The sequence below is a fragment of the Magnolia sinica genome, chromosome 1, assembly GCF_029962835.1.
Source record: "Magnolia sinica isolate HGM2019 chromosome 1, MsV1, whole genome shotgun sequence".
Lineage (NCBI taxonomy): Eukaryota > Viridiplantae > Streptophyta > Magnoliopsida > Magnoliales > Magnoliaceae > Magnolia > Magnolia sinica.
In genome coordinates, this window is record NC_080573.1 from 120239655 (window position 1) to 120265070 (window position 25416).

Sequence of the window (25416 nt, forward strand, 5' to 3'; positions counted from 1 at the left end):
GGTTGTTGGTGACTCTCCGAGATCGAAAGCAGCCCCAAAACCCCTCTCTTTCTCTCTCATTCACAGAAAAAGAAGTCTAAAATCATCTGAGAAAAGAGAAAGAAGTGGATCGAAAATGTCACTTACAGGGGTGAAAATGTCAGAAGAAGTGTGGCTGACATGCCTCACCCATTCTTTGTCTACAGAGACTGAAGAGATCATGGGCCTCCTCCTCGGTGACATCCAGGTCTGATTGTAATTCTGACAAAAACCATGGGATTTTTTCTATCTAATTTCCTTTTTAAAAAAATAATCTTTTGATTGATGGCTGGGATTCTCTGTACCTTCTAGTGAGATTTTGAGAGGTTTTTATGGGTTTTGTTTTGGGTGGAGTTCTGATGTTTGGAATTTGGATGGAATGAGGTTGGAAGAGTTTTGAGTCTGTGGGTCTTTTTTTTTTTTTTCCTTTCTAAAATGGGATTATTTATTTATTTGTGGTGGGTGTTGTATTGCTTCAGATGAGATGGATTGAATTGAACTGAATTGTTTATTATTATTATTATTATTTTTAAAGTAAGAATTTTGGGTTTTGGTTTCTTGGAATGGGGTGTTTGGAATTACCAGAGGAATGGAGTTTGAAGAGTTTTGGTTATTTTGAGAATCGGGTTTTCTTTTCCTAGTGTTTGTTTGGATTTTTTTTTTTTTTTTACTGAATATTGTGTTGGTAGAACTTGATTGCGCGATTGTCTATTGCTTATGTGATTTTGGATCTTTTTTTACTTCCCCGTCTTGAACGTTATGTGTTTGAGTTCTACAGCTTTAATTTATAGTAGGAATGGCGTTGACAGAATTAAATTTCAAGAAATTGGTTATCTTATGAAAAAAAGAAGAGAGAAGAGAATGATAAAATGCTTATGCATGTCATGCATCTGCATCCTTCCAATGCAGTTTCTCCATATGCAGACACACATGCACAAGATCTTGGCTGCCAACCACACATGTTGGTTATGTTCCTCATTCCTCGTCTAACAGAAGCTAATTGAGGTCTGTCTGATCTCCCGGAAGTGAAAGCTGAATCAGTTGCAGGCTATAATGTAGAATATGCGCGGGAATTTTGCATTTGACATAACTTTCCAAAAAAAAAATAAATCGCATTTGACATGAAACTGTGACCCAATAAGTATCTTATGGGAACTTCAAATGTTGAATGTGACATGTTGGTTATCCTTTTTCAACAGTCCGTCTTTTGGTACATGATTGACTCACCTACTGCTCCACTTTCTGTTTTTCGGTCTGGGGCACATTGCTTTGGAGCCTGCCTGATGAACGGTCCAGCTCTCGCCTGTGTGTGGCAAATAGGCTTGGCGATGCAATGTGCAACTTGCCTCAGCATTCATCTTTATGAAATGATCTCTACTGCTGTCTAAATTATTATAAATTTTGTGATGGCTGTTTCATTTCTTGAGATGAGTTGAATTTCCGGACATAGGTCATGTAGACTTAAGCTATTTCTACATTTTTTTTTTCTTTCCTATTGGTGAATGGAACTGAAAGAGTCATGCATCCATGACATTGGGTTGTCTATTGAATTGAGATACTCTTTGCACCATTTGGGTAGATTTTGTGTTAGGGATTGTGTTGGTTGTTTTGGAGGAAGAAGTACTTGAATTTTGGCCCTTATGTGATTCTTGGAGAGCGGAATGCACAAATTCTTAGGGTGTTGCCCTTTCCATTCTATTACTTCGCCTTCCTTTCTTAATAAAATTTCATATTAGAGAAATTGTATTAATGGATATCTCATACCCATTTTCTTGCTTGTTTTGATGTTGCAATTTCAGTACTCGAGTAATGGGAATGCCACCGCTCTAATCTGGGGTGCATCGCCTCAGACACGGTCTGATCGTCGCAAGGACCGTGTTGAGACCAATCCTGAGCAGTTGGCAGCAGCATCACATCAGGCCGAGATATCCATTTTTTTAGTTCGTTTTGTTGTCCTTTTTTTTTATTTTTTTATTTGGGGCTTTGTTGCTTTATTTATTCTAATTTTGTTAAATTTGAAAATTTGGTTGAACTAATTAATCAAGGGTTGTTGTTGAAGATGCTTAACTTAATTGAATAGCACAGAATGACACTGACAACAGGAATAACAACAAGAGTGATTGGGTGGTATCATTCACACCCACACATTACAGTGCTGCCTTCTCATGTTGGTAAGTATGATTTATGATACTTGTTGCTAATATGTCTCATCAGCATTGCTTTTGAAGTTTGATCATGACCAGGGTTGTTTCTCAAACATACACAGTTTTTTAATTAAATAACAAAGAGAACTTTTCACAGGCAACTAGTTGTTGATGAGAAGTGTGTGCAAGTAGTTCTGTTTGGGGCCCACCATGGTGTGTATGTGGTATCCAACCTATCTAGCAGGGTTGCCACCATGAAAATCGAACGCGTCAAAAATCAGATTGATCTAAGCCCACGCGAATTGGAAGTTTTTCGGTTGTTTTGCATTGTTTTCTATGGTCTGACCCACCTGACGGTTGGATTAGCCTGATTTTTTGGGTGTCCTATTTTCATGCTGGGCGGGGCTGGATGCCATACGTATACCATTAGGGGCCTTTCAGGCAATTAGTTGCACGGGCTTTTAATCTACAGCTAGTTGCATTTGAGATGTTCTCAATTCCAATTCCTCTCTTCAGTGCTTTTAATCCTTTTCCCGCTTGGCAGATGCGTTGTTTATGTCTTCCTTTAATCCTATTTATTTGCTTGAAAGGAAAAAAAAAGATTGGAGGAAAATGTATAAGTATATACTTCAGTTACAAGATCACAAATTTCTAAAGTATATCTTTCAAAATAAAAAATAAAAATCAGAATTATTGCATTAGACCTTGAAATTGTGAATGCTTTCGACCTTTTTCTCCAATAAAACCCAAATGGATCTTTTAGGAGTAAACCTGAGAGATTGTATTAGAAAATGGAGTTGTAGTTGTTGAGAAAAAATATGAAGGATAACGTTTGGGAAGGATCCTTACAGCGGGTCTCATCAAGCAAACTTTCATCATAAATTCTAGGGTTAAACATTGGGCTGGCAGGTCCTGGAGGTGTTTCTTAGACTCGACGCTGTTTGCACTTTTATGGTGTAATTAGAATTAAATATTCATGTGAAGCAGAGGCAAGGGCTGTACGCCAAGGGTGAAAATGCTCAAAGTCTTTGGAGGGGCGGCTAACAGTAGAAGCGATTCTCTAAATGCTAAATCATGGACACTTTAGAAAAATTCAGTTGGAGAGTAGCATATGTCATAGAATTTTGATTGAGGGTTAAAGAGAATTTTACTAAAAAAGCCTACCCACAAATGCGGGGCAGGAAAGGAATACAAAGAAAAGAAAACATAGCAACAATCCCAAAAACTGTCTCAAGCGGCAACCCCAAAAGAGAAACTATCGAGAGACAACCCTCGAAATAGCCACTTTGACCACCTCTACTACCGCTTCGATTGACGTAGAGGCATTCCGAATAGTCCTCCTATTTCTCTCCTCCCGAACAACCCACCACACAAATGGCAAGGAGAGGTGCCATGTGGCCTGATCGATCTTCCCTCTTATGCTCCCATGCCAAGCCCAAAGAAGTTTTGAAATGCATCTCGGCATGACCCGCGACACCTCATACTTTACAAGAAGATTCCCCCACACCTTGGATGAGAAAGGGCATGAGATAAACAAATGATCAACAGTTTCCGCATCTTGCAAACATAAACAACACGTGTTTGGAATAGGCATCAATCGCTTTGGGAGATTATTTATAGTTAAGACCCATTTCCTTCCCTTGAGCCATGTGAATGTAGTCTCCTTGGGCAGGGCTCCGTAGGACTAGAAATGAAAGGCATGCTTCATTTGAGTAGCAACATCTCCCTTAGAGTCACGAATCAACTTGTATAGCAATTTGATAGAAAAACGCCCTGACCTATGCGCACTCCAAAACATAGAATCTTGGTCTGTTGATGGAGTAACATACTGAAGATGGCATAAGGCCCAAGAGCAGGAGAGCCCACTTCTAGAGTAGAAGTCCCTTACGCATGTAGTAGAAGATGGAGCAAGAAGAGCCAAGCTTGGGAAATCTTGCCTGAAAGGAGTATCTCCGCACCAGGAATCCTCCCAAAAATGAATTCTGGAGCCGTCCCCTAATGAGAAGGAACTCGCTTGACAGAACACTGAGTGTTGAGCTACAATACACTTCTAGATGTGAGAGGCCTGATAGAGCGATGATTTCTTAGTCTCCCATCCCAGTTCTTAGAGGCCATACTTGCTTGCCACCAACTCGCATCAAAAGCTTCCCACCTTCGTACCGAAACGCCATAACCACTTGCTTAGAAGGGCGTCATTCATGCCACAAAGCTCTCACTCCCGCACTTCCTTGGTCCACTGGCTTACAAACCTCTTCCCATTTGAGAAGGTGGAATTTGAACTCTTCATTAGATACCCTCCAAAAGAAGTCTCTATGAAGTTTGTCTAGTTTCTCGCGCACCGATGTGGGACACTTGAAAATCGACATGAACTAAGTAGGCATGCTGGAGAAATCAAACTTGATGAGCGTAAGCCGACCACCTAGGGATGGATATTGACTCTTCTACGAAGATAATTTTCTTTTCAATTCTCTTAATCTTCTTGTCCCACGGGTGCTTGGTGGGTTTTTCAATGCACAACGACAACCCCAAATAGGTAGAGGGAAACGACCCAACTCTGCATCCAAATGGGGACGCCATCCTCACAGTTTCGGCTTTGGAAAGGTGAAAACCTAGCATCTCACTCTTGCCCACATTGATCTTCAAACCAGAGACTGCTTTGAGGCAGATAACAACTTCCTTTAAATTATCAAACCATAGAAGGGTCCGCTTCACTGGAAATTATAGTGCCATCAGCAAACTGGAGATGCGACACCCGATCACCCAACTTAGATATCCTGAATCTATTGAAAATCTCAGTTTCTTGGCCTTTTGCTAGCAACCGGCTGAAGGCTTCGACAACAATTATAAATAAATGAGGGGAGAGTGGATCCCCTTGTCTAAGACCCCTGGAAGGTTTGAAAAAGCCTTTTGGAGACCTGTTCACTAACATTGAAAAAACAAGGGAGCTCATGCATGCTGTCGTCCACTTCATTTTTATCCATAACCCAATCTTGCGAGCATATAGACCAAGAACTCCCATTCAACATGGTTGTAAGCCTTCTCCATGTTAACTTGCAAATAATGTTAGCCTTCTTTTCATGAAAGTGGGAGTTGTTGCACCCGTGGGCTATAAGAACAAAGTCCAAAATTTGGTATCCTCCCACAAAGGCCCTCTCATTAGGGGAAATGATGGTTTCCAACACTCCTCTAAATCTAAATCTGGAGGCAAGAACTTTGGCTAGTATTTTATACGAACTCCCGATGATACTAATAGGCCTAAAGTCCTTTAAGCCTTCGAATCCTTCTATTTTGGGTATTATAGTAATAAAGGAGGCTCCTAACTCGGGGGAGAGTTCCATTTACGAAGAATTCCTTAATAAAGTTGGCTACGCTTACTTTCACAATGTTCCAGAAAACTTGCAAAAAGGCGAGCAGAAATCCATTGGGCCGAGGGGCCTTGTCACGACCCAGACTGTCCACAATTGCTTTGATTTCTAATTCAGTAATTGGACTTTCCAAGACGCATCTGCATCTTCTGATAAAATATTAAACCATAAATAATTTGTGGGCCCAGGGGCCTTGTCACGACCCAGACTGTCCACAACATATGTCATGGATGAGATTATGAACCATTTAAATTCTATGGGTAATGCATTGGCAGACAAATTATGTGGCGGATGCTCAACCAAGGAAGGGCATTTTTAGGGCTGGAAATGGCTGGCTTGGGCCAGGCAAAATCAATATTTAAAATAGGCTGGACGTTGCTGGCCCGCCCTGAGTAGTTCAAAATCCAGGACCGAATTAGCCCTGGGCTTGCCCATTGTGATGCAGGACAATTAACCACTTGCTCTAAAAGCTTGAATTGATAGAGCATGACGAATTAATCCCTATATCTCATGGCCCAGGCCCCAAATACATGGATTAGGTCCTCGGCCGAACCCTCCTTGTGGGCCCCAAATCCATGGGTTCCGTAGGCTGCCCACTCTGAGTGTGCCCCCGTATTCCACAGCCACCCCACTCGAGTCCGATGTGAAAATGCATCCGCATTAATCACCCATGGTGAGGAGTCTCGAACACGAGACCTCCCACTCTAACACCAATTTGATGCAAGACAATTAACCAATTGCTCTAAAAGCTCGAACTGATAGAGCATGGCGAATTAACCCCTTTATCTCATAGCCTAGGCCCCAAATCCATGGTTTAGGTCCTCGGTCGAAACCTCCTTGTGGGTCCCAAATCCATGGGTTCTGCCTCACACGAGCCACCCGCTTCACACGGTCCTCAAATCACATGGGTTCCACGGGATTTCTTATATAGGGTTAGAAGAAAGATGAACCTAATATCTGCTTTATCTGCTTTTATTCGGGCTGCTCTAGGAATACTTGTTTTTGAATTCTCAAGCTTCTCTTTTTTGCTTCATGCTTAATAAAATGAAGTTGCTTATTGGTAATTCTTTCTTGGAGATCGAGCACTAATCCCCTATCTTTTTTTTTTTTTTTTTTTTTGAAACTGCGACTAATCCCCTAGCTTTCACTTTGAGACTTCTAATTTCCTTAGCGGAATGTTTGATATGATTTCATGTAACCCACTTGAAGTGAAATTTATCCCTTGAATGTACAATATGCAGATGTGCGAACTCAGGCAATGTATCAACTTCTGGATGCGGGGTTCATCGGATTGATATTTTCTTGTTTCAGTGAAGATGCCCAAAAGGTGTGTATGAGAATATGAGAATGACCTGAGTGCACAGAGTACCAAGCATCACTGCATGCATTATTGTCTCCCATCATTAGAGACGGTGGGAATCTAATGGGCATTTGAAATGGTGAATTTTCAATTGCCAATTTTTCACCATTTCAAGATGCATGTTAAGATTCTAGCTCACCATCATTGGACAGTTGGAGATATGTGCTCATCGACTCTTGGTGCACACTGTGCTCACACAATCTTTCCTCATGGTGTACTTTATTCAACTGTTTAGTTCGTATGATAAGGAGTATTGTTAAGCCATACACGCCTCTACTAGTGGCCACACATGCTGATGTGGCATGTGTAGGATATCTGAGCCGTGAATTAGGTGGGCCATGTGGCAAACACCTTGGCTCGATAATCAAGCCAGTCAACTCATCAGGTGGGCTGCACATGCATGCAAAACCCAATGACTCGTTTAAAGAAAATTGTGAAAGGCCTGCATTCAATTTATAGACATGGCCCATCTGATTGGGGAACCAGCCTGATCATTGTCCATGTCATGTACTTGATGCATAGCTTGGTAGTCCCACACAATGCCAGGTTTGCATTGTTTGGCCGAATCTAGAGGTGCATGTGGGTTTGGCAAAAACTTCATAATATGCACAACTCTGACATTTTGGGTATCATTTCAGGTTGGAAGAATCCAGGTCATTGCTTTCCAGTCACTAGATGGGAAACAGAAGCACATGCCAAGACCTGTACCCGTACCTCCAGTTACAAACAGTTCAATCATAGAGGTCGAATCATCTTGGAGCTCCTCAGAGAATGCGTTGTCGACATCAGGGTCTGCAAGGGGGGAAAGCTTTGAACAGGACACTGGTGATTCGAGATCAACTTCCAAAGCCACTAAGGTATTTTCAATCTATATTTGTGATTCATCTAGTGTTGACAGTGATCTTCCAGATCCAGTGGTATCAGACTCAGAAAGTTGTGATTTGTGACCTGTCAGCTGTGACCTCAGTCATGTTGGCAAAGCTCACCAGTCCAACATTTCCTCCCAATTTCTAGCGATGAAAAGAAATTCATGTCTGAATAAATTCTCCATTAATGGTCCACCATGTAATTGCTTTCTATCATGCAAAGGACATTTTCACACTGGAAGATACCATCGTCAATTCAAACTTTTTGGTTGAAGAAATTGCAGTGTAATCTCATAGAAGTTATCCTGGAGCTCAATGGTAACTTCATATTATAATGCAAGAGTTCTTGCTACTATTATCTGTGATTAAACTTTTTCATTCGCTTTTCTAAAAAAAAAAAACCATTCTTTAAAGTAAGCATCTTCAACTTATCAGATGGCCTCACAAGTATGTTAATCAACATCTATGACACTTCTGTGGTTAATATGGACATTGATATATAGACATAACGGGCAATGGGGATACCCTGCGTTTCTGACCCAAAAGGAAGTTAAAGTGCTAAACGATGAATCTGTGTTCACTATCCATGGAGTGGAGTGATTCCTTGTCTCTTCCCTGTCTCCCCCCTTTTGATTATTATTATTATTATTTTTTTCCTTTATCTCTGGTAGGGAATCGATTTCGTGTATTATATCATTCATAGGCTCTCTTCCTAATTTGATAATGAGATGGGATAAGACCCATCCGTGCATATGTGCACCTGTTCACAAGACACTATTTATATTTAGTTTTATGTTTTTATTTGAAGGACTTTACTCAATCCACTATTTTTATGTTCACAAAACACTATTTATGTTTTTATGTTTTTAAGTAAAATATTGTGATGCAGGATGGTCTAAACTAGAATGCATGTGTGAGCACAAAAATTATCTAGCGAAATAAACTAAGCAAATCAATTGAAATGTTCACATTCCACATCATAGTAAAGATAATAATAAAGGGAACATGCAATGGTTGCAGACCATCATCACAATCCTGCGGTACCGTATTCAAATCATGTGTGGATTGGATCCGGCGAGGGATGAGACCTCCCGATCTTGTGTGGTTTCAATCCAACAATCAATGCAGCTTCCTTGGTCCAGGAAATCAAAGGATTTCTGGAATAGGGACGACTGGAAAATCTGAGAGAGAGTTGGGATCAATTCTCAAAATTTCAGGGTCAATAGCAATAAAGAAAAAGACTAGACATAGAAAGAGAAGAAGAAGGTTGGAGGGTTAGAAATAAAAGTTAAAAGAAGAGAAGAGATTAGGGGAAGAGAAGAATTTACCACAGAGAGAGGGGAAGGAGGCACCAAGCTTTCATTAAAAAACATTATTAGGTTTAAGGTAGAAAGCACTCTATTTATAAAATTTGGATTGAAAAGAAAATGACTAAACTACCCCTATAACAAAAGAAAAAAAAACACCCAAAACAAAGCTTTCTAAAAAAATAATAATAATTCTGCGTAACAGTCAGTCTTCTAACTTATCCTACACGTGTGTCCTCCTAATGTGGGGCCTTCAATTAATCTAAGGACACGTGTAACGTCTTCAAAATCCTCATTGGTTGTGCCACGAACCATCATCGAGTCATAAAGATGTATTCGTTGGCCGCCTTCGTATTTGATAAACTTTGAAGGGTTTGATGTCCTCATCAACTCCCCTTGGGTGAGAAAAACTTGGCTTTGACGAGTTAAAACACTTGCGCGTCTCGAGAAGGTTCAGATCAATCCGCTGCAGTTTCGCTTCTGTAAGCCACGTGGAATCGGATGGTGGCTTGTTTTCCCTTTGACAAGGTACCATTGGAAGCCCCCATCTCATGTGGAAACAATCTCCTCATCCACTATCCCTTCAAACTCTTCCTTACGGTGGAAGCGGTGGAGTAGGTTGAGAAGTAAAGTCAGAAAGTGGTCAAGGGTGGGAAGAAGAAACAATTGAAGGGTTAGGACAGAGGACTATATCTTCCACATTAATCGTCGGATTTATTCCCATTTCAGGTGGAAGGTCTACCCTGTATGCATTAGACTCAATTTTACGCAATACTTTGAATGGTCCAGTATTGCGAGCTTGTAATTTCTTAGCGGAACCTGGAAGTAACCGCTCTGGTTTAATCCTAACTATTATATAATCCTCTTCATTAAATTTTGTCCACCTATGATGTTGGTCAGCTGAACATTTATAATTATCATTACTCGCATTTATTTGCTGTTTAACATATGCATGCAAGTCATGAATGTGTCGTGCAAATGCATCGGCTGACTCAGAAGATCTTTGGGTAACTGACATGGATAACAAGTCTATGGGGTAACTGACATGGGTAACAAGTCTATGGACAACCGAGGTTCATACCCACTAACAATTTTAAATGGACTCAACCCTGTAGATCTATTGACTAAACTATTGTAGGCAAACTCGACTATAGGTAGAATCAAATCCCAAGTTTCACATGTTCGCCCACTAAACATCATAAGAGGTTTCCACGGCTGCGGTTAACCACCTCAGTTTGGCCATCAGTTTGGGGATGGTATGCAGTAGAAAACTGCAAACATGTTCCCATCATGTGCCATAGTGTCTTCCAAAAATAGCTGGTAAATTTGACATCACGGTCAGACACTATAGTCTTAGGTAACTATGGAGACGGACCACACACACTATCGAAAAAGACCTTAGCAATATTAGACGCATCCGAAGTTTTAGAACACGGGTTGAAATGCGCCATCTTAGAGAAGCAGTTCACAACAAAAATGGAATTGTGCTTTTTAATCGTCTTAGGAAGCCCAAGCACACGTTTTGTTGCTTCGCCATCTGACACGTTCTACATTGTCCTAAAATTTTGGCGACATCTCGCTTGAGACTTGGCGAGTAGAAATGATCATCTACGAGGGCATTAGTCTTATCGCGGCTAAAGTGGCCAGCTATCCCTCCCGAATGAAGCTTCCAGACGAGGAATTCACTGAGGGACGTACGCGGAATACATAAACGATTTCCTTTAAAAAGGAATCCATCTCTCAATACGAAACTCCCCGCACTTTGTTGATCACTCAAAAGTGACATATACGTACCCCCCAAAATATGGACATGTGAGGTACTCATCTCTCAGTTGCTCAAAGCCGACAACCCCTACACTTAAAGAATTAAGCAACACCACTTTACGGCTAAGGGCATCGACTGGTTTATTATCTACTCCGGCCTTGTGTTTCAAGACAAACGAATATTCTTGAAGGAACGCAACCCACTTAGCATGTCTTGGGTTAAGTTTCTTCTGGGAGTGAAGATAACGTAAGGCCTCATGATCAGAGAATAAGACAAATCCTGTGGTAGGAGGTAGTTGCGCTAATGTCTCAAAGACTGCACTGCCGCATAAAATTCATTATCATAGGTATAGTATTTTTGTTTTGCCTCATTCAATTTCTCACTGAAATAGGCAACAGGATGACCCTCTTGACTCAAGACTCCACATATACCAACATCAAATGCATCACACGTAACTTCAAAGACTTTAGAAAAGTCGGGAAGGCGCATGACGGGACCTTTGACTATCTTGCCCTTAATTTCTTTGAAAGCATTAACCGCGGCTTTCGACTACACGAATTCTCTCTTCTTCATACACTCTGTAATGGGAGCCATAATCGTGCTAAAACTCCTAATGAATCGACGATAGAATGTGGCCAAGCCATGGAAACTTCACACTTCATGGATATTCCTCGGTTCAGGCCAATCAACTATGGCCTTGACTTTCTCTGGGTCTGCACGCATCCCTTCTGCTGGCACGATAAACCCTAAGAACACAACCTGATTGGACATGAACGAACACTTTTTAAAGTTAGCGTATAATTTCTTCGCCCTAAGGACGTTATAGACCAATTTCAAATGTTCAAGGTGTGATTCTTTAGTGGTGCTATCGATCAGGATATCGTCGAAGTACACCACTAAGAATTTCTTCATGAACGGTTTCAATACGTGGATCATCACCCGCATGAAAGTGCTGGGTGCGTTAGTTAAGCCAAAATACATGACCAACCACTCATATAGCCCATTCTTTGTTTTGAAGGCTCTCTTCCATTCATCATCGGGACGTATACGGATTTGGTGATACCCACTCTTGAGATCTATTTTGAAGAAAATGGTGGATTTAGCTATCATGTCTAACATGTCATCAAGCTTAGGTATGAGAAACCTATACTTGACCATGATTTTGTTAATGGCTCTATTGTCCACACACATGTGCCAAGTGCCGTCTTTCTTAGGTGTCAGTAAAGCGGGTACGAAATACGGGCTCATGCTCTCCTGTATGAAACCCTTTCGCAGGAGCTCATCTACCTGCTTCTTCAACTCTACATGCTTTGCAGGGTTTCATCCTATAGTGAGGAAGGTTTGGTAGAGTCGACCCAGAGACAAGATCAATGGCATGCTAGATATCCCCCATGGGTGGCAACTCATCCAGCAAATCCTTAGGGAATACATCTCTGTACTCCTCTAAGACCGGGGCTACCTCGTGGGGTAACTCTACTGGTACTTCTGGTGTAGCCTCTCTAGCCCCTAAGGCATACATCGTCCAATCCTCCTCGGTCTCTCTTTCAAACTCTTTAGCTGTGATGATGTGGAGAGACTTGGGTGTGGATTTCCTCACTTCTTTAGGCTCACTAGCCTTCTCACCTTTCTTCTGTGCAGTGTTTTGTGGTGGTATAGGATTAATTTTGATCTTCTTGCCGTTATGCATGAAGGTACACGCATTAGAACGGCCGTAGATCATAACATCATTATCGAATAGCCATAGTTTGCCTAGGATGATGTGACCTTTATCCATGGGCAACACATCACACCACAGAGACTCCTTATGACGCAGGACAACCCTAATTATGATGCATGCTCATGAACATAATTAAACAGCGGAAATAAAAGGAATAAATGATCTAAAATTCTAACAGTAATCATCATAACTGAGAAAATCATAAAGGAAACATGCAATGGAGCGGGCCATCACTACAACCATGGGTTATGGAATTCAATTACTACTTAGGTTGGATCCGGCGAGGGATGAGACCTCCCGATCTTGCATGGTCACAACCAATCGATCAATGAAGATCACTAGTCCGAAGAACCAAGAAGTTTCTCGGATTAGGGATTTGAGAATTTGGGGTTTAGGGTTTAGATTGGTTCTCAAGATTTTGATCGAAGAAGGATTAGCCAAAACTGGAAAATAGAAGGAAGAAAATTATTACCTTGAAGAAGTTGGAGGGGCACAAGAAGAAATTAGAAGAAGAAGATCGAGGGAAGAGAAGAAGCACCATTAGAGAGAAGAGAGGAAGGAGGCAACCAAAAGGTTTGCTTTTCATTAATCAATAGTTGAAATTCGTGTTTAGGGCTTTAGCCCACTTAAATAAGCAAATAAAGACATAAAATTACTAAAATACCCCTAAGTCCAAAACGCGCAAATAACATAAGTACGGGAAAGTTTAGGCGCTCGGTCTTCTTTCTCCAATCTTCCTTCACATGTGTCTTCCCTGAGTGGGGTCTTCTATATGTCCAATCACATGTGAAAGGTCTTCAGCTCCTCAATAGTCGCCTATCCACAAGGACGACACTTGTGGTTGACGCTTTCTTCGTTAGTATACCTTGAATGCGCTTGTGTCCGCATCAATTCCCCTCGAGTGAGAAAAACTCGACTCCGACGAGTTGAAACTTTTGTAGCGCTCGAGTAGATCTGGATCAATACCTTGCAATGCGTCGCCCGACAGCCACGGAGATTCAGACGATGGTTTGTTCTTCCATTTGACAAGATACCTTTGGAAACCCCCATCTCTCGTGGATACTATCTCGTCATCCAAGATTTCCTCAATTGCTTCTTTATGGGTAATGGGTGGAGGAGGGGGTGGAAGGGGTTGGGTAGCAAACTCAGAAAAAGGCCATGAAAGGGACGATGTATCAACAATGGGAGTATGGGCACAGACTAGATCTTCCACATTAAAAGTTGGATTAATGCTCATTTCAGGTGGAAGGTCAACCCGATACGCATTGGACTCAACCTTTTGTAATATCTTGAATGGTCCAGCACTACGCGCTTGTAATTTCTTTGCAGATCCTTGAGATAATCGCTCTGGCCTTATTCGCACCATTACATAGTCCCCTTCTTGAAATTCTTGCACTCTACGATGAGAATCAGCTGAAACTTTATAATCATCATTGCTTTTATTTAACCGCTGTCTAATATTATGCAAATCATGAATATGGCGTGCAAATGCATCGGCTGACTCAGAAGACCTTTGGGTAACAGACATAGGTAAGAGATCTATGGGCATTCTAGGTTTATAACCACTTCCAATTTCAAAAGGACTCAACCCTGTAGATCTATTAACTGACCCATTATAAGCAAGTTCATCAGTTGGTAAAATTAGGTCCCAAGTCTTAACATGTTCACCCACTAGACAACGTAGAAGATTTCCAAGGCTACGGTTTACCACTTCAGTTTGACCATCTGTTTGTGGGTGGTAAGCAGTAGAAAATTGCAAACGAGTTCCCATAATGTGCCACAGTGTCTTCCAAAAATAGCTAGTAAATCGAACATCACGATCAGACACTATGGTTTTAGGTAACCTATGGAGACGCACCACACCATCAAAAAAGAGACGAGCAACATGAGACGCATCTGATGTCTTTGAACATGGGAGGAAATGCGCCATTTTAGAAAAACGGTCCACAACGACAAAAACGGAATCGTGCTTTTTTATAGTCTTGGGAAGCCCGAGCACGAAGTCCATACTAATGTCCTGCTACGGAGCATGTGGCACTGGCAATGGCGTGTACAACTCAGTATTTTGTTTTCTTTGCTTTGCCAGCTGACATGTTCGACACTGCCCTAAAACTTTGGCTACGTCTCGCTTGAGGCTTGGCCAATAGAAACAATCTTCCACAAGGGCAATGGTCTTATCACGACCAAAATGGCCAGCTATCCCTCCTGAATGAAGCTCCCAGATGAGGAATTCACGAAGGGACATACGGGGAATACAAAGTCTGTCTCCCTTGAAAAGAAAGTCATCTTTAAGAACATATTCACCCATAATATGCTGGTCACTAGAGAGCGACGCGTAAGTACCCCCAAAATCAGGACACATGGGGTATTCATCTTTTAGTTGCTCAAATCCAACTACCTCTACACTCAAGGAGTTGAGCAACACCACTTTCCTACTAAGGGCATCTGCTGGTTTGTTTTCAACCCTGGCCTTGTGTTTCAAAACAAACGAATATTCCTGAAGAAACGCTACCCACTTGGTATGCCTTGGGTTGAGTTTTTTCTGAGAATGCAAATATCTCAAAGCCTCATGGTCAGAAAACAAAATGAATTCTTGCGGTAGGAGGTAGTGTCGCCAATGTCTCAGGGATTGCACTATCGCATAAAATTCTTTGTCGTAAGTCGAGTAATTTTGTTTTGCCTCATTCAGTTTCTCACTGAAATAAGCCACTGGGTGTCCTTCTTGACTCAACACTCCACCTATACCGACACCAGACGCATCGCACGTTACTACAAAGACTTTAAAAAAGTCAGGTAGACGCATGACAGGAGCTTCCACCATCTTGCCCTTAATTTCTTTAAAAGCCTTGACGGCGGCTTTAGACCACACGAACTCTCCCTTTTTCATGCACTCGGTAATGGGAGCCATGATCGTGCTAAAACCCCTAATGAACCGACGATAAAAAGTTGCTAGGCCGTGAAAACTTCGCACCTCATGAATGTTCCTTGGTTCTGGCCACTTAACTATGGCCCTGACTTTTTCAGGGTTTGCGCGCATCCCTTCAGATGATACTATAAATCCTAAGAACATAACTTGGCTAGACATGAATGCACATTTCTTAAGATTAGCGTACAACTTTTCCTTCCTAAGGACACTACAGACCTTCTTTAAATGTTCAAGGTGTGATTCCTTAGTGGTACTATAAATAAGAATATTGTCAAAGTACACCACTAGGAATTTTTCCATGAACGGCCTCAAAGCTTGTGTCATCACCCGCATAAAAGTACTGGGTGCGTTAGTCAAGCCGAAGGGCATGGCCAACCACTCATACAGCCCATCTTTCGTCCTAAACGCTGTCTGCCACTCATCTCCTGGGCGTATACGGATTTGGTGATATCCACTCTTGAGGTCTATCTTAGAGAATATAGTGGACCTAGCCAACATGTCAAGCATATCATCAAGTCTAGGTATAGGGAACCTATACTTGACAGTAATTTTGTTTATGGCACGACTGTCCACACACATGCGCCACGTGCCGTCTTTATTTGGCATCAACAATGCAGGCACGGCACACGGGCTCATACTCTCTTGAATGAAACCTTTTTGCAGAAGCTCATCAACTTGCTTCTTCAACTTTGCATGCGCTGCAGGGTTCATCCTGTAGTGAGGAAGGTTCGGTAGAGTAGACCCTGGGACAAGATCAATAGCATGCTGTATGTCCCTCATAGGTGGCAACTCATTTGGTAAGTCTTCAGGAAATACATCACTGTATTCCTTCAGGACCGAGGTCACCTCACAGGGCAACTCTGATGGAACCTCAGGTGTAATTTCTCTAGCCACAAGGGCATACACCATAGAATCCTCCTTAGCCTCTTTTTCAAACTCTCTTGCGCTGATTATATGTGAAGACTTAGGTTTGGATTTCCCCATTTCTCTAGGCTCACTTGCCTTCTCATCCTTCTTCTTCCCTAGTGTATTCTCAGGTGGCATGGGATTAAGTTTGATCTTTTTACCATTATACATAAAAGTACAAGCATTCGAACGGCCAAAGATCGTGACATCATTATCGAATAGCCACGGTCTACCTAGGATAACATGTCCCACATCCATAGGTAAAACATCACACCACAGGGACTCTTTGTATGACCCAAACTTGATGGGGACTAGACATTGCTGGGTAACAGGTAGGGATGTCTTGTCAATCCAAAAAACTTTATACGGGTCTGGATGAGGTGTGGATTTCAGCTTTAAGCGATCTAAGGTGCTAGTGGAAATCACATTTTGACAACTTCCACTGTCTACTATCACCTTACAATTCTTTTCACCACATTTGGCAATAGTGTAGAAGATAGTGCTTCGACGCCAGTCAGCACTACTTCTAGACTGAGCTAACACACGCCTGACTACTGCAAGCGTTGCTTCTCCATCCACTTCTTCTTCATCAGTAAGTCCTCCTTCAGGGTGATACTCTTCAACTTCATAATCACCCTGGTCATCTCCACCCTCGTGGGACTCGCCTATAACTAAGGCTCTCCCACGGCTCTTCGTAGGACATTGATTAGACATGTGGCCAAGGTTGCCACACTCATAGCACCTCACTTGGCTCATGTTACTAGGACCGGCACCAAGAACCCCTTTGCCCTTGTCCTCCCTAGGCCTAGGCGGAATGGTCGCCTGTGCCCTAGGTTGATTACCAATATTAGGTCTAGTTCCTTGGAAACTAGATCTAGCACTGGAGTCTCGGGACTCAAAATGACGAACGACAGGAACCTTCAGATATTGCTCTAACTCTTGCACGACTTGATATGCTTCATCTAAGTCCGTTAAGGGCCGAGTAATAAGCTCGCGCTGAAGATCCGCACAAAGGCCCGTCTTAAAACGCGAGAGCGTTACTAGAGGGTCTTCTCGGATATCACATCGCATCACATACTCTTCAAATTTAGCGATGTAGTCAGCGGCAGGCATTGACCCTTGGCGTAAGGATTGCCATTGGTCAAGGAGCTTCTGACGGTATGAGAGAGGAAGGTACTTCTCCTTCAACTTCTCTTTCATCTCATACCAATGTGTGATAGGGGCTCTACCAACTCTCTCTATCCTACGCTCGGTGTTGGTCCAGAAGAGCTTGGCTTGACCCACAAGCTTTATCTTAGCAAACCGCATTTGACGGTTTTCCGACATGCCATACCACTCAAAGTAGTGGTCCATGTCAGCAACCCAGTCAAGGAATGCCTTGGGATCCAAGCGCCAATCAAAACTCGGGGCCTCAACTCTCATACTCTTCATCGCACGCTCATCTGGATCATAGCGGTCTTGATGACCACATGTGGCTCGTGCCTCTCGCACTACACCACGACCGTTACCACGATCTCTATCCTCGTTACCACCACGTGTGGCAGCACGTTCTTCAATGATTCCTTCCACTTGGGAGTGCGCATCTTCCCCTACAGCGGGGTTTTCCTTTTGGGACGCCTCTAGTTGCTCCACTTTAGTCATGGTAGTGGTAATTTGGTTCTCAAGGCGGACAAACTCACGCCTTTGACCCGCTTCTAGGGCGGTTATCTTTTGTATCAATTGAGCAAGTTGCTCAGATAACTGCTCGTTATTCATGGTAGGTTGAAGTCCGAAACCTCTACCTCTTCTCGTGGGCATACAATGAAGACTTGAACCAAACTCTACCTAACTAGACTACTAAGTGTTATGACTTTCAAGATGAATGCGATGAATGCAAAACTACTATGAACTGACACAATTAAGTTGACACAGGAAACAACTCAAATATGGAAATTTTCCAGATTAGGAACTTTCTAAAATTGGAAAGTTTCTAAAATTGAAAAATTTCTAAACCTGGCACTTTCCTAAGTTAAACCTAAAAATCACAACCCTAATTTGATAACTCGATCTAGACAAAAACCATGCAAACCTGGCTTTGATACCAAAATTGACGCAGGACAGCCCTAATTATGATGCAAGCTCATGGACATAATTAAACAGCGGAAATAAAAGGAATAAATGATCTAAAATTCTAACAGTAATCATCAAAACTGAGAAAATCATAAAGGAAACATGCAATGGAGCGGGCCATTACTACAACCATGGGATATGGAATTCAATTACTACTTAGGTTGGATCCGGCGAGGGATGAGACCTCCCGATCTTGCATGGTCACAACCAATCGATCAATGAAGATCACTAGTCCGAAGAACCAAGAAGTTTCTCGGATTAGGGATTAGAGAATTTGGGGTTTAGGGTTTAGATCGGTTCTCAAGATTTTGATTGAAGAAGGATTAGCCAAAACTGGAAAATAGAAGGAAGAAAATTATTACCTTGAAGAAGTTGGAGGGGCACAAGAAGAAATTAGAAGAAGAAGATCAAGGGAAGAGAAGAAGCACCATTAGAGAGAAGAGAGGAAGGAGGCAACCAAAAGGTTTGCTTTTCATTAATCAATAGTTGAAATTCGTGTTTAGGGCTTTAGCCCACTTAAATAAGCAAATAAAGACATAAAATTACTAAAATACCCCTAGAATAAGCAAAAAAAGACATAAAATTACTAAAAGACCCCTAACTAAGTCAAAAACGCGCAAATAACATAAGTACGGTAAAGTTTAGGCGCTCGGTCTTCTTTCTCCAATCTTCCTTCACATGTGTCTTCCCTGAGTGGGGTCTTCTATATGTCCAATTACATGTGAAAGGTCTTCAGCTCCTCAATAGTCGCCTATCCACAAGGACGACACTTGTGGTTGACGCTTTCTTCGTTGGTACACCTTGAATACGCTTGTGTCCGCATCACCTTACAAGATTCGAACATGATGGGTACAAGACATCAATCGATGAGTGACAGGAAGGGAAGTCTTGTCTACCCATGAGACTTCGTACGGTCAGGATAAGGGGTGGCCTCTAACTTTAGACGGCTTAAGGTGCTAGTGGAAATTACATTCTGACAACTCCCACTCTCCACCATCACCTTACAATTTTTCTCGCCACACTTGGTGATCGTGTAGAAGATAGTGTTGCGACGTCAGTCAACACTACTTCTAGTCTGGGCTAGCACACACCTGACAACTGCTAGTGTGGCATCATCACCCACCTCATCCTCATCACTCAATGATCCTACGGACTGATATTCTTTGACTTTAGAGTCGCCCTGATCATACTCGCTATCCTGCGAATCGCCTATGACTAAGGCTTTTTCTTTGCTCTTAGTAGGACACTGAGTTGCAAAATGGCTAATATTCCTACATTCGTAGCATTGCACATTCTGTCCTTCACCTAGACCAGCACCAAGGACGCCTTTTTCCTTGTCATACCTAGGCCTAGGTGGAACATTCGCTTGTGCCCTGGGTTGATTACCAATGTTGAGTCTAGTTCACTGAGAACCAATCTTAACATTAGAGTCTTGGGAATCGAATCGTCTTGTGACAGGAGTCTTCAAATGTTGTTCTAATTCCTGCACCACTTGGTAAATCTCGTCCAAATCTGTCATGGGATGAGCGCAAAGCTCACGCTGAAGATCCGATTGAAGGCCCGTCTTGAAACGCATGAGCGTTACTAGAGGGTCTTTCTCAATGTCACACCGCATCATGAATTCTTCAAATTTTGCAATGTATTCCGTGACAGGCATGGATCCTTGGCGTAAAGATTGTTATTGTTACAGGAGCTTCTGTCGATAAGAGAGAGGGAGGTACTTCTCTCTTAGCATAGTTTTCATCTCGCTCCATTGGGTAATTGGAGCTCCTCCCACCCGTTCAATCCTACACTCTTTATTGGTCCAATACATTTTCGCTTGCCCCACAAGCTTCATTTTGGCAAACCGCAGTTGTCGGTTCTCTGACATCTCATGCCACTCAAAATAGTGGTTCATGTCAGCTAACTAATTAAGGAATGCCTTGGGGTCAAAGTGACCATCAAAGCTCGGGGCATCAATCTTGACATTCTTTGTGGTCTTCTTGTCAGGATTAAAGCGGTTCTGATGTGCCCGTTCTCTACCCACATGCCCGCCATTGGTGGGGGTTTGTCTAAGGGCTAGCTCCTCACCAACACCACTTGCCTGCGACTGCACATCTCCCCCAACAGTGGGGTTCTCCCTTTGGGATGCCTCTAATTGCTCAAGTCTAGCTTTGGTGGTGGTTAGTTTTCATTTGATATTTTTGTTGGATGTCTCTATGACAGTTATCTTTTGCAGTAATTGAGCGAGGTGATCGCTTAATTGCTCGTTACTCATGATGGGGTGTTGGCCAAAACCCTTACCACTTCTAGTGGGCATACACCAAAAATTCGAACTCGATTTTCCTAAGCTTGACTCTAAGGTTTGAACAGACCTCAATATGGATGTATGATCCTATTTCTATATGATGTATGAATGTTACAGATTTTCAGATTTAACTATAATGAAAACATAAATCTGGAAATTTAGATTTATATCTCACAGGACTGAATATGAAAAATCAGGTTCGCAATTTCTGTGGGATGTAGATCTGGAATTATCTAGACAATCCTAGATGAGAAAATAGATGATCCTAAGTTCAGATAACTCAATCTAACAAAAACCATGCAAAACCTAAAGCTTTGATACCAAATTTTATGCAGGACGGTCTAAACTAGAATGCATGTGTGAGCACAAAAATTATCCAGCGAAATAAACTAAACAAATCAATTGAAATATTTACATTCCACATCATAGTAAAAATAATAATAAAGGGAACATGCAATGGTTGCAAACCATCATTACAATCCTGTGGTACCGTATTCAAATCATGTGTGGATTGGATCCGGCGAGGGATGTGACCTTTCGATCTTGCATGGTTTCAATCCAACAATCAATGCAACTTCTCTAGTCTAGGAAATCAAATGATTTCTGGAATAGAGATGGCTGAAAAATCTGAGAGAGGGTTGAGATCAATTCTCAGATTTTCAGGGTCAATAGCAATAAAGAAAAAGACTAGGCATAGAAAGAGAAGAAGAAGGTTGGAGGGTTAGAAATAGAAGTTAGAAGAAGAGGAGATTACGGAAGAGAAGAACTTACCACAGAGAGAGAAAGGAAGGAGGCACCAAGCTTTCATTAAAAAACATTATTAGGTTTAGGGTAGATAGCACCCTATTTATAAAATTCGGATTTAAAAGAAAATGACCAAACTACCCCTATAACAAAAGAAAAAAAAAACGTGCAAAACAAAGCTTTAAAAAAAAATAAAAAAAATCCTGTGTAACAGATCAGTCTTCTAACTCGTCCTACATGTGTCCTCCTAATGTGGGGCCTTCAATTAATCCAGAGACATGTGTAAGGTCTTCAAAATCCTCATTTGTTGTGCCACAAACTATCATCGAGCCATAAAGATGTATTCGTCGGCCGCCTTCGTCTTTGATAAACTTTGAAGGGTCTGATGTCCTCATCACTTTCCTTGGGCAGTAAGTTACAGTAAGTTAAATCTCATAAAAGTGACAATGTCAAATCTCCCATTGTACTTCATGTTGTTATTTAAATGTCCAAAATCGGTGATCGATAGATTGGAAAAGCTGAGGAGATATTTCTTATGGCATAGGGGAGAAGACAAGCGCAAATTCCATTTGATAAAGTGGGAGGAGGTTTGCAAGCCATGCGGTCAAGGGGGAGTGGGTATTCGGAGTTTGGTGGTTATGAATTCGGCTCTTCTAGGTAAATGGGTTTGGATATTTGGGCATGAGGTGGGTTCATTGTGGTGGGAGGTGCTTCAGAGCAAATATGGGGTTGACTCTAGAGGGAGGTGGACGAGATTGTCTTCGTCATATAGGGCTTCATATCTTTGGAGAGTGGTGGCTTTATTGGCAGGGAAAGTATGGGAATGTGTAGGGTTTTATTTGGGAAATGGGAAGGATATAAGTTTTTGGGAGGACGTTTGGGCGGGGAATAAAAAACTAATGGATTTATTTTTGTGTTTAGTGAATATCGCGCATGATAGAGGAATAACCGTCGATAAATGCTTCTCATTTCAAGGGGAGCACGTCATTTGGGCTCCGCATTGCAAGAGGCATCCGGATGAGGATGAGTTTCTTGAGCTCTCTTCTTTGCTTCATATGTTGTCCATTGTCCGTCTGGATGCCTCTGAAACGAATTCTATGAAATGGTAGTACGATATATCCGGTAGATTCTTGGTCAAGTCTTTGTTCAAGGTATTGAGTGGCGGTAACTTACGGGTTGAGGCTTGTCCAACAATGCATTTTTGGCACTACAACGCTCCTCCGAAGGTTGCGGTGTTTGCATGGATAGTAGGTTGCAAGAATGTTCTTATAATCGATAATCTCCAAAAAAGGAAGATGGTCCTCCCGAACGTGTGTATTATGTGTTATCAAAATGCGGAATTAGTGGATCATCTTTTTCTTCATTTTCTCCTTTGCGGGCAAGATTTGTGAGGATTTCTTCAATCTATTTGGAGTGTCCTGGGTGAATCCAAATTCAATTGATAGTTTCTTCTTGGCGTGGCGGGGTGGGGGAAGAGGAAAGGTAGGGAAATTTGCTTGGCATATGTCGTTGCTAGCAGGCTTATGGTGTATATGGTTAGAAACGAACAACCGCTGCTTTAGGAATAAGCAAAGGAAGGTGCAAGCAATCTTTCTGAATGCAAATTCCCTAATCAAGGAATGGGTTTATGTGTCCAAGTCAGTCGATTAGTTTCCTCAAAGTTGGGTTGAGTTGTAATTTTCTGTTTTTGTTTCTGTTTGGCTGTGGCCGTTTAATAAAATTATCATCGTTAAAGAAAAAAGACTCTCGCATCATTAAAGGGCAAACCATTGGAAAGCTATGTTCTGCAACAGTACTGTCTCATCATTAAAGGGCAAACCATTGGAAAGCTATGTTCTGCAATGGTACTGCCATATCGTGAGTTAAGACCCCAATTTTGATATGGGAAGGAAGTCCTTTTCTAGTATTTTGTTTCCTTTTTGATGAGCTTCAAAGGTTTATTTTACTTGATATCTTGACTATGGCTTTTGCTTATTCTGTGGCATTTTCTAATTTTCACTCTGTAAAATAATATCACTTTATTGGATAGGTTGGGGGGAAATCTTCGGACTTGGAGGAGTTCTTTTCTCATGCCGACGTCAACTATTCAGGAAGAGAAAAAAGAGGAGACTCAAAGAACCCAATTGTTGATGTAGATCCAATGGATATGTCCGCAAGTATGCAGGAGGCCATGCATCGTTCGAATTTGGACATGAGGTATTTCATGAGTACGTACTTGATCACTTGGTAGCTATTTCCATTTTTCCTAGTTTCTTTTACAAACTAAAGTTGCAAATTTTATAACATGAAAATAGGCTAACGTTTGAAGAAACAAAAATGGTTGCATCTTATTTCAAAAAAAGAGAGAGAAATAAAAGAAAAAGAAAGAAAGAAATGGAAAAAAAAAAGAAAGAAAAAGAAAAAGGAAAAGGAAAAGAAAAAGAATTCATTGCATCTCATGGTTATTGGTTAGTGTTACAATTTAACATGGGTTTGAATATTGAAGCTTAAATATGATTGATTAGGTCCGACTTTCTCATCTCAGACATAGATTGCGGTTTTAGAATTAGTTCTTATTAATAGCAATTTGTTCGTTTTGGTAGAGTTCCATGGCCACCGTCTCACTGAAATGCAGAAATGTCCTCAGATAACTCAAACCAGGTCATGTCTTGAAATCATATGTGCTGTAACTTGACTACAGAGCTTGAGGCGTAGCAAAGATATTTCTCTTAGTACATTGTGAATGTTTGTGAATTTGAATCAATGACAAATCGATGTTGGCTCACAGTACTTTAATCAGGATATTGCTTCTTCTTGAGGGACACAAGTTTGCTTGCTACCGATAGGCAAATTTTTGGAAAGAGATGGTACTATTTCTGAGGATAGTTAACTCTCCTGATGGTTCAACTTACAGATCCTATTTAATTACTAGAAAACTTCTTCAGGTTAGTTTGCCCTCCTTTTTTCACACCTATAAGAGTTGGCTCTTCACCTTCAGTTACAAACCCATCAGGAAATTTATTGCTATTTTATTTTTTATTATATTGGTATAAAATAACTGCTAGTGTACATGATTAGATCCATCGGTGTATTTTGTTTGTGGATGACGCAATATTGTTTGAAATGACTAGAAGGGGCAAATACTAAATTGAAGTTTTAGAGTATAGTTGCACGAAGTGTGGAGCGAAGTGGCAACAAATTTGGGTGCAGGAGCAGGGAAGCATCTCTTTCAACATGTGAACAAGTATAAATAAATGGGAAGCGGGAGCTGGAGCGAGTCTCTGAAGCAGGAGTGGCACCTAGTTAGAAGGATCCTGCAGCTAAGTTTAGAGGATGGGTCTAGTTAGCAGAACCTGGATAGAGTACTTGGAATGCAACTTTAGTAGAAAAACTATAGGGGCAAGGCTTCAGTTAAAATCAGTAGTAATGAGATTGCTCAAAGCAACTGGTATGTTCCTTTCCCTTTTGGTTTAATAAAATCTCAGTCACCCTTAAAAGAAACAAAGGAATGAATTTCTCAAAGCAGTTTGTTTTGTTACCTCGGCTCTATTGTTCTAAAGCGTGCGGAGATTGACGAGGCTTTGGAATTGGGTGGGTGGGTGGGTGGGTGGGTGGAGGGACGGAGGGATGGCTCAAAGCAATTTTCTTTTCTTTTTTTATTACCTTGACTATTATTCTAAAGCATGACGAGATTTATGAGGGTGTTACTAGTAAAGTTGGAGTTGGGCAGATGAAGTGGAGAAGTGCCTCTCCAGTGTTGAGTGATTGTTGCATGCCTATGGAACTTAGGAAAAAGTTTATAAGATAGCTATTTGGTCGGCCGTGCTCCAGGGGCAAAGTGGCAGTTAGAAAGCAGCATGTGCATACATTGAGTGTTGAAGAGATGATGATGTTGAGGCAGATTAGGGGAGACTGGTAAGGGT

General features: G+C 41.6%; 1 protein-coding gene across 1 annotated transcript in view; it reads left to right on the forward strand.

Annotated features, from left to right (window-relative positions):
• The window catches only part of LOC131255938 (uncharacterized), a 31200-nt gene continuing 5784 nt past the window's right edge, over positions 1-25416 (forward strand). The window contains exons 1-6 of the mRNA XM_058256904.1: positions 1-226; positions 1818-1943; positions 2102-2189; positions 6769-6854; positions 7526-7744; positions 23544-23710. Coding sequence (XP_058112887.1) covers positions 116-226; positions 1818-1943; positions 2102-2189; positions 6769-6854; positions 7526-7744; positions 23544-23710 — 797 coding nt within the window. The 5' untranslated portion in view covers positions 1-115. The remainder of the gene's footprint in view (positions 227-1817; positions 1944-2101; positions 2190-6768; positions 6855-7525; positions 7745-23543; positions 23711-25416) is intronic.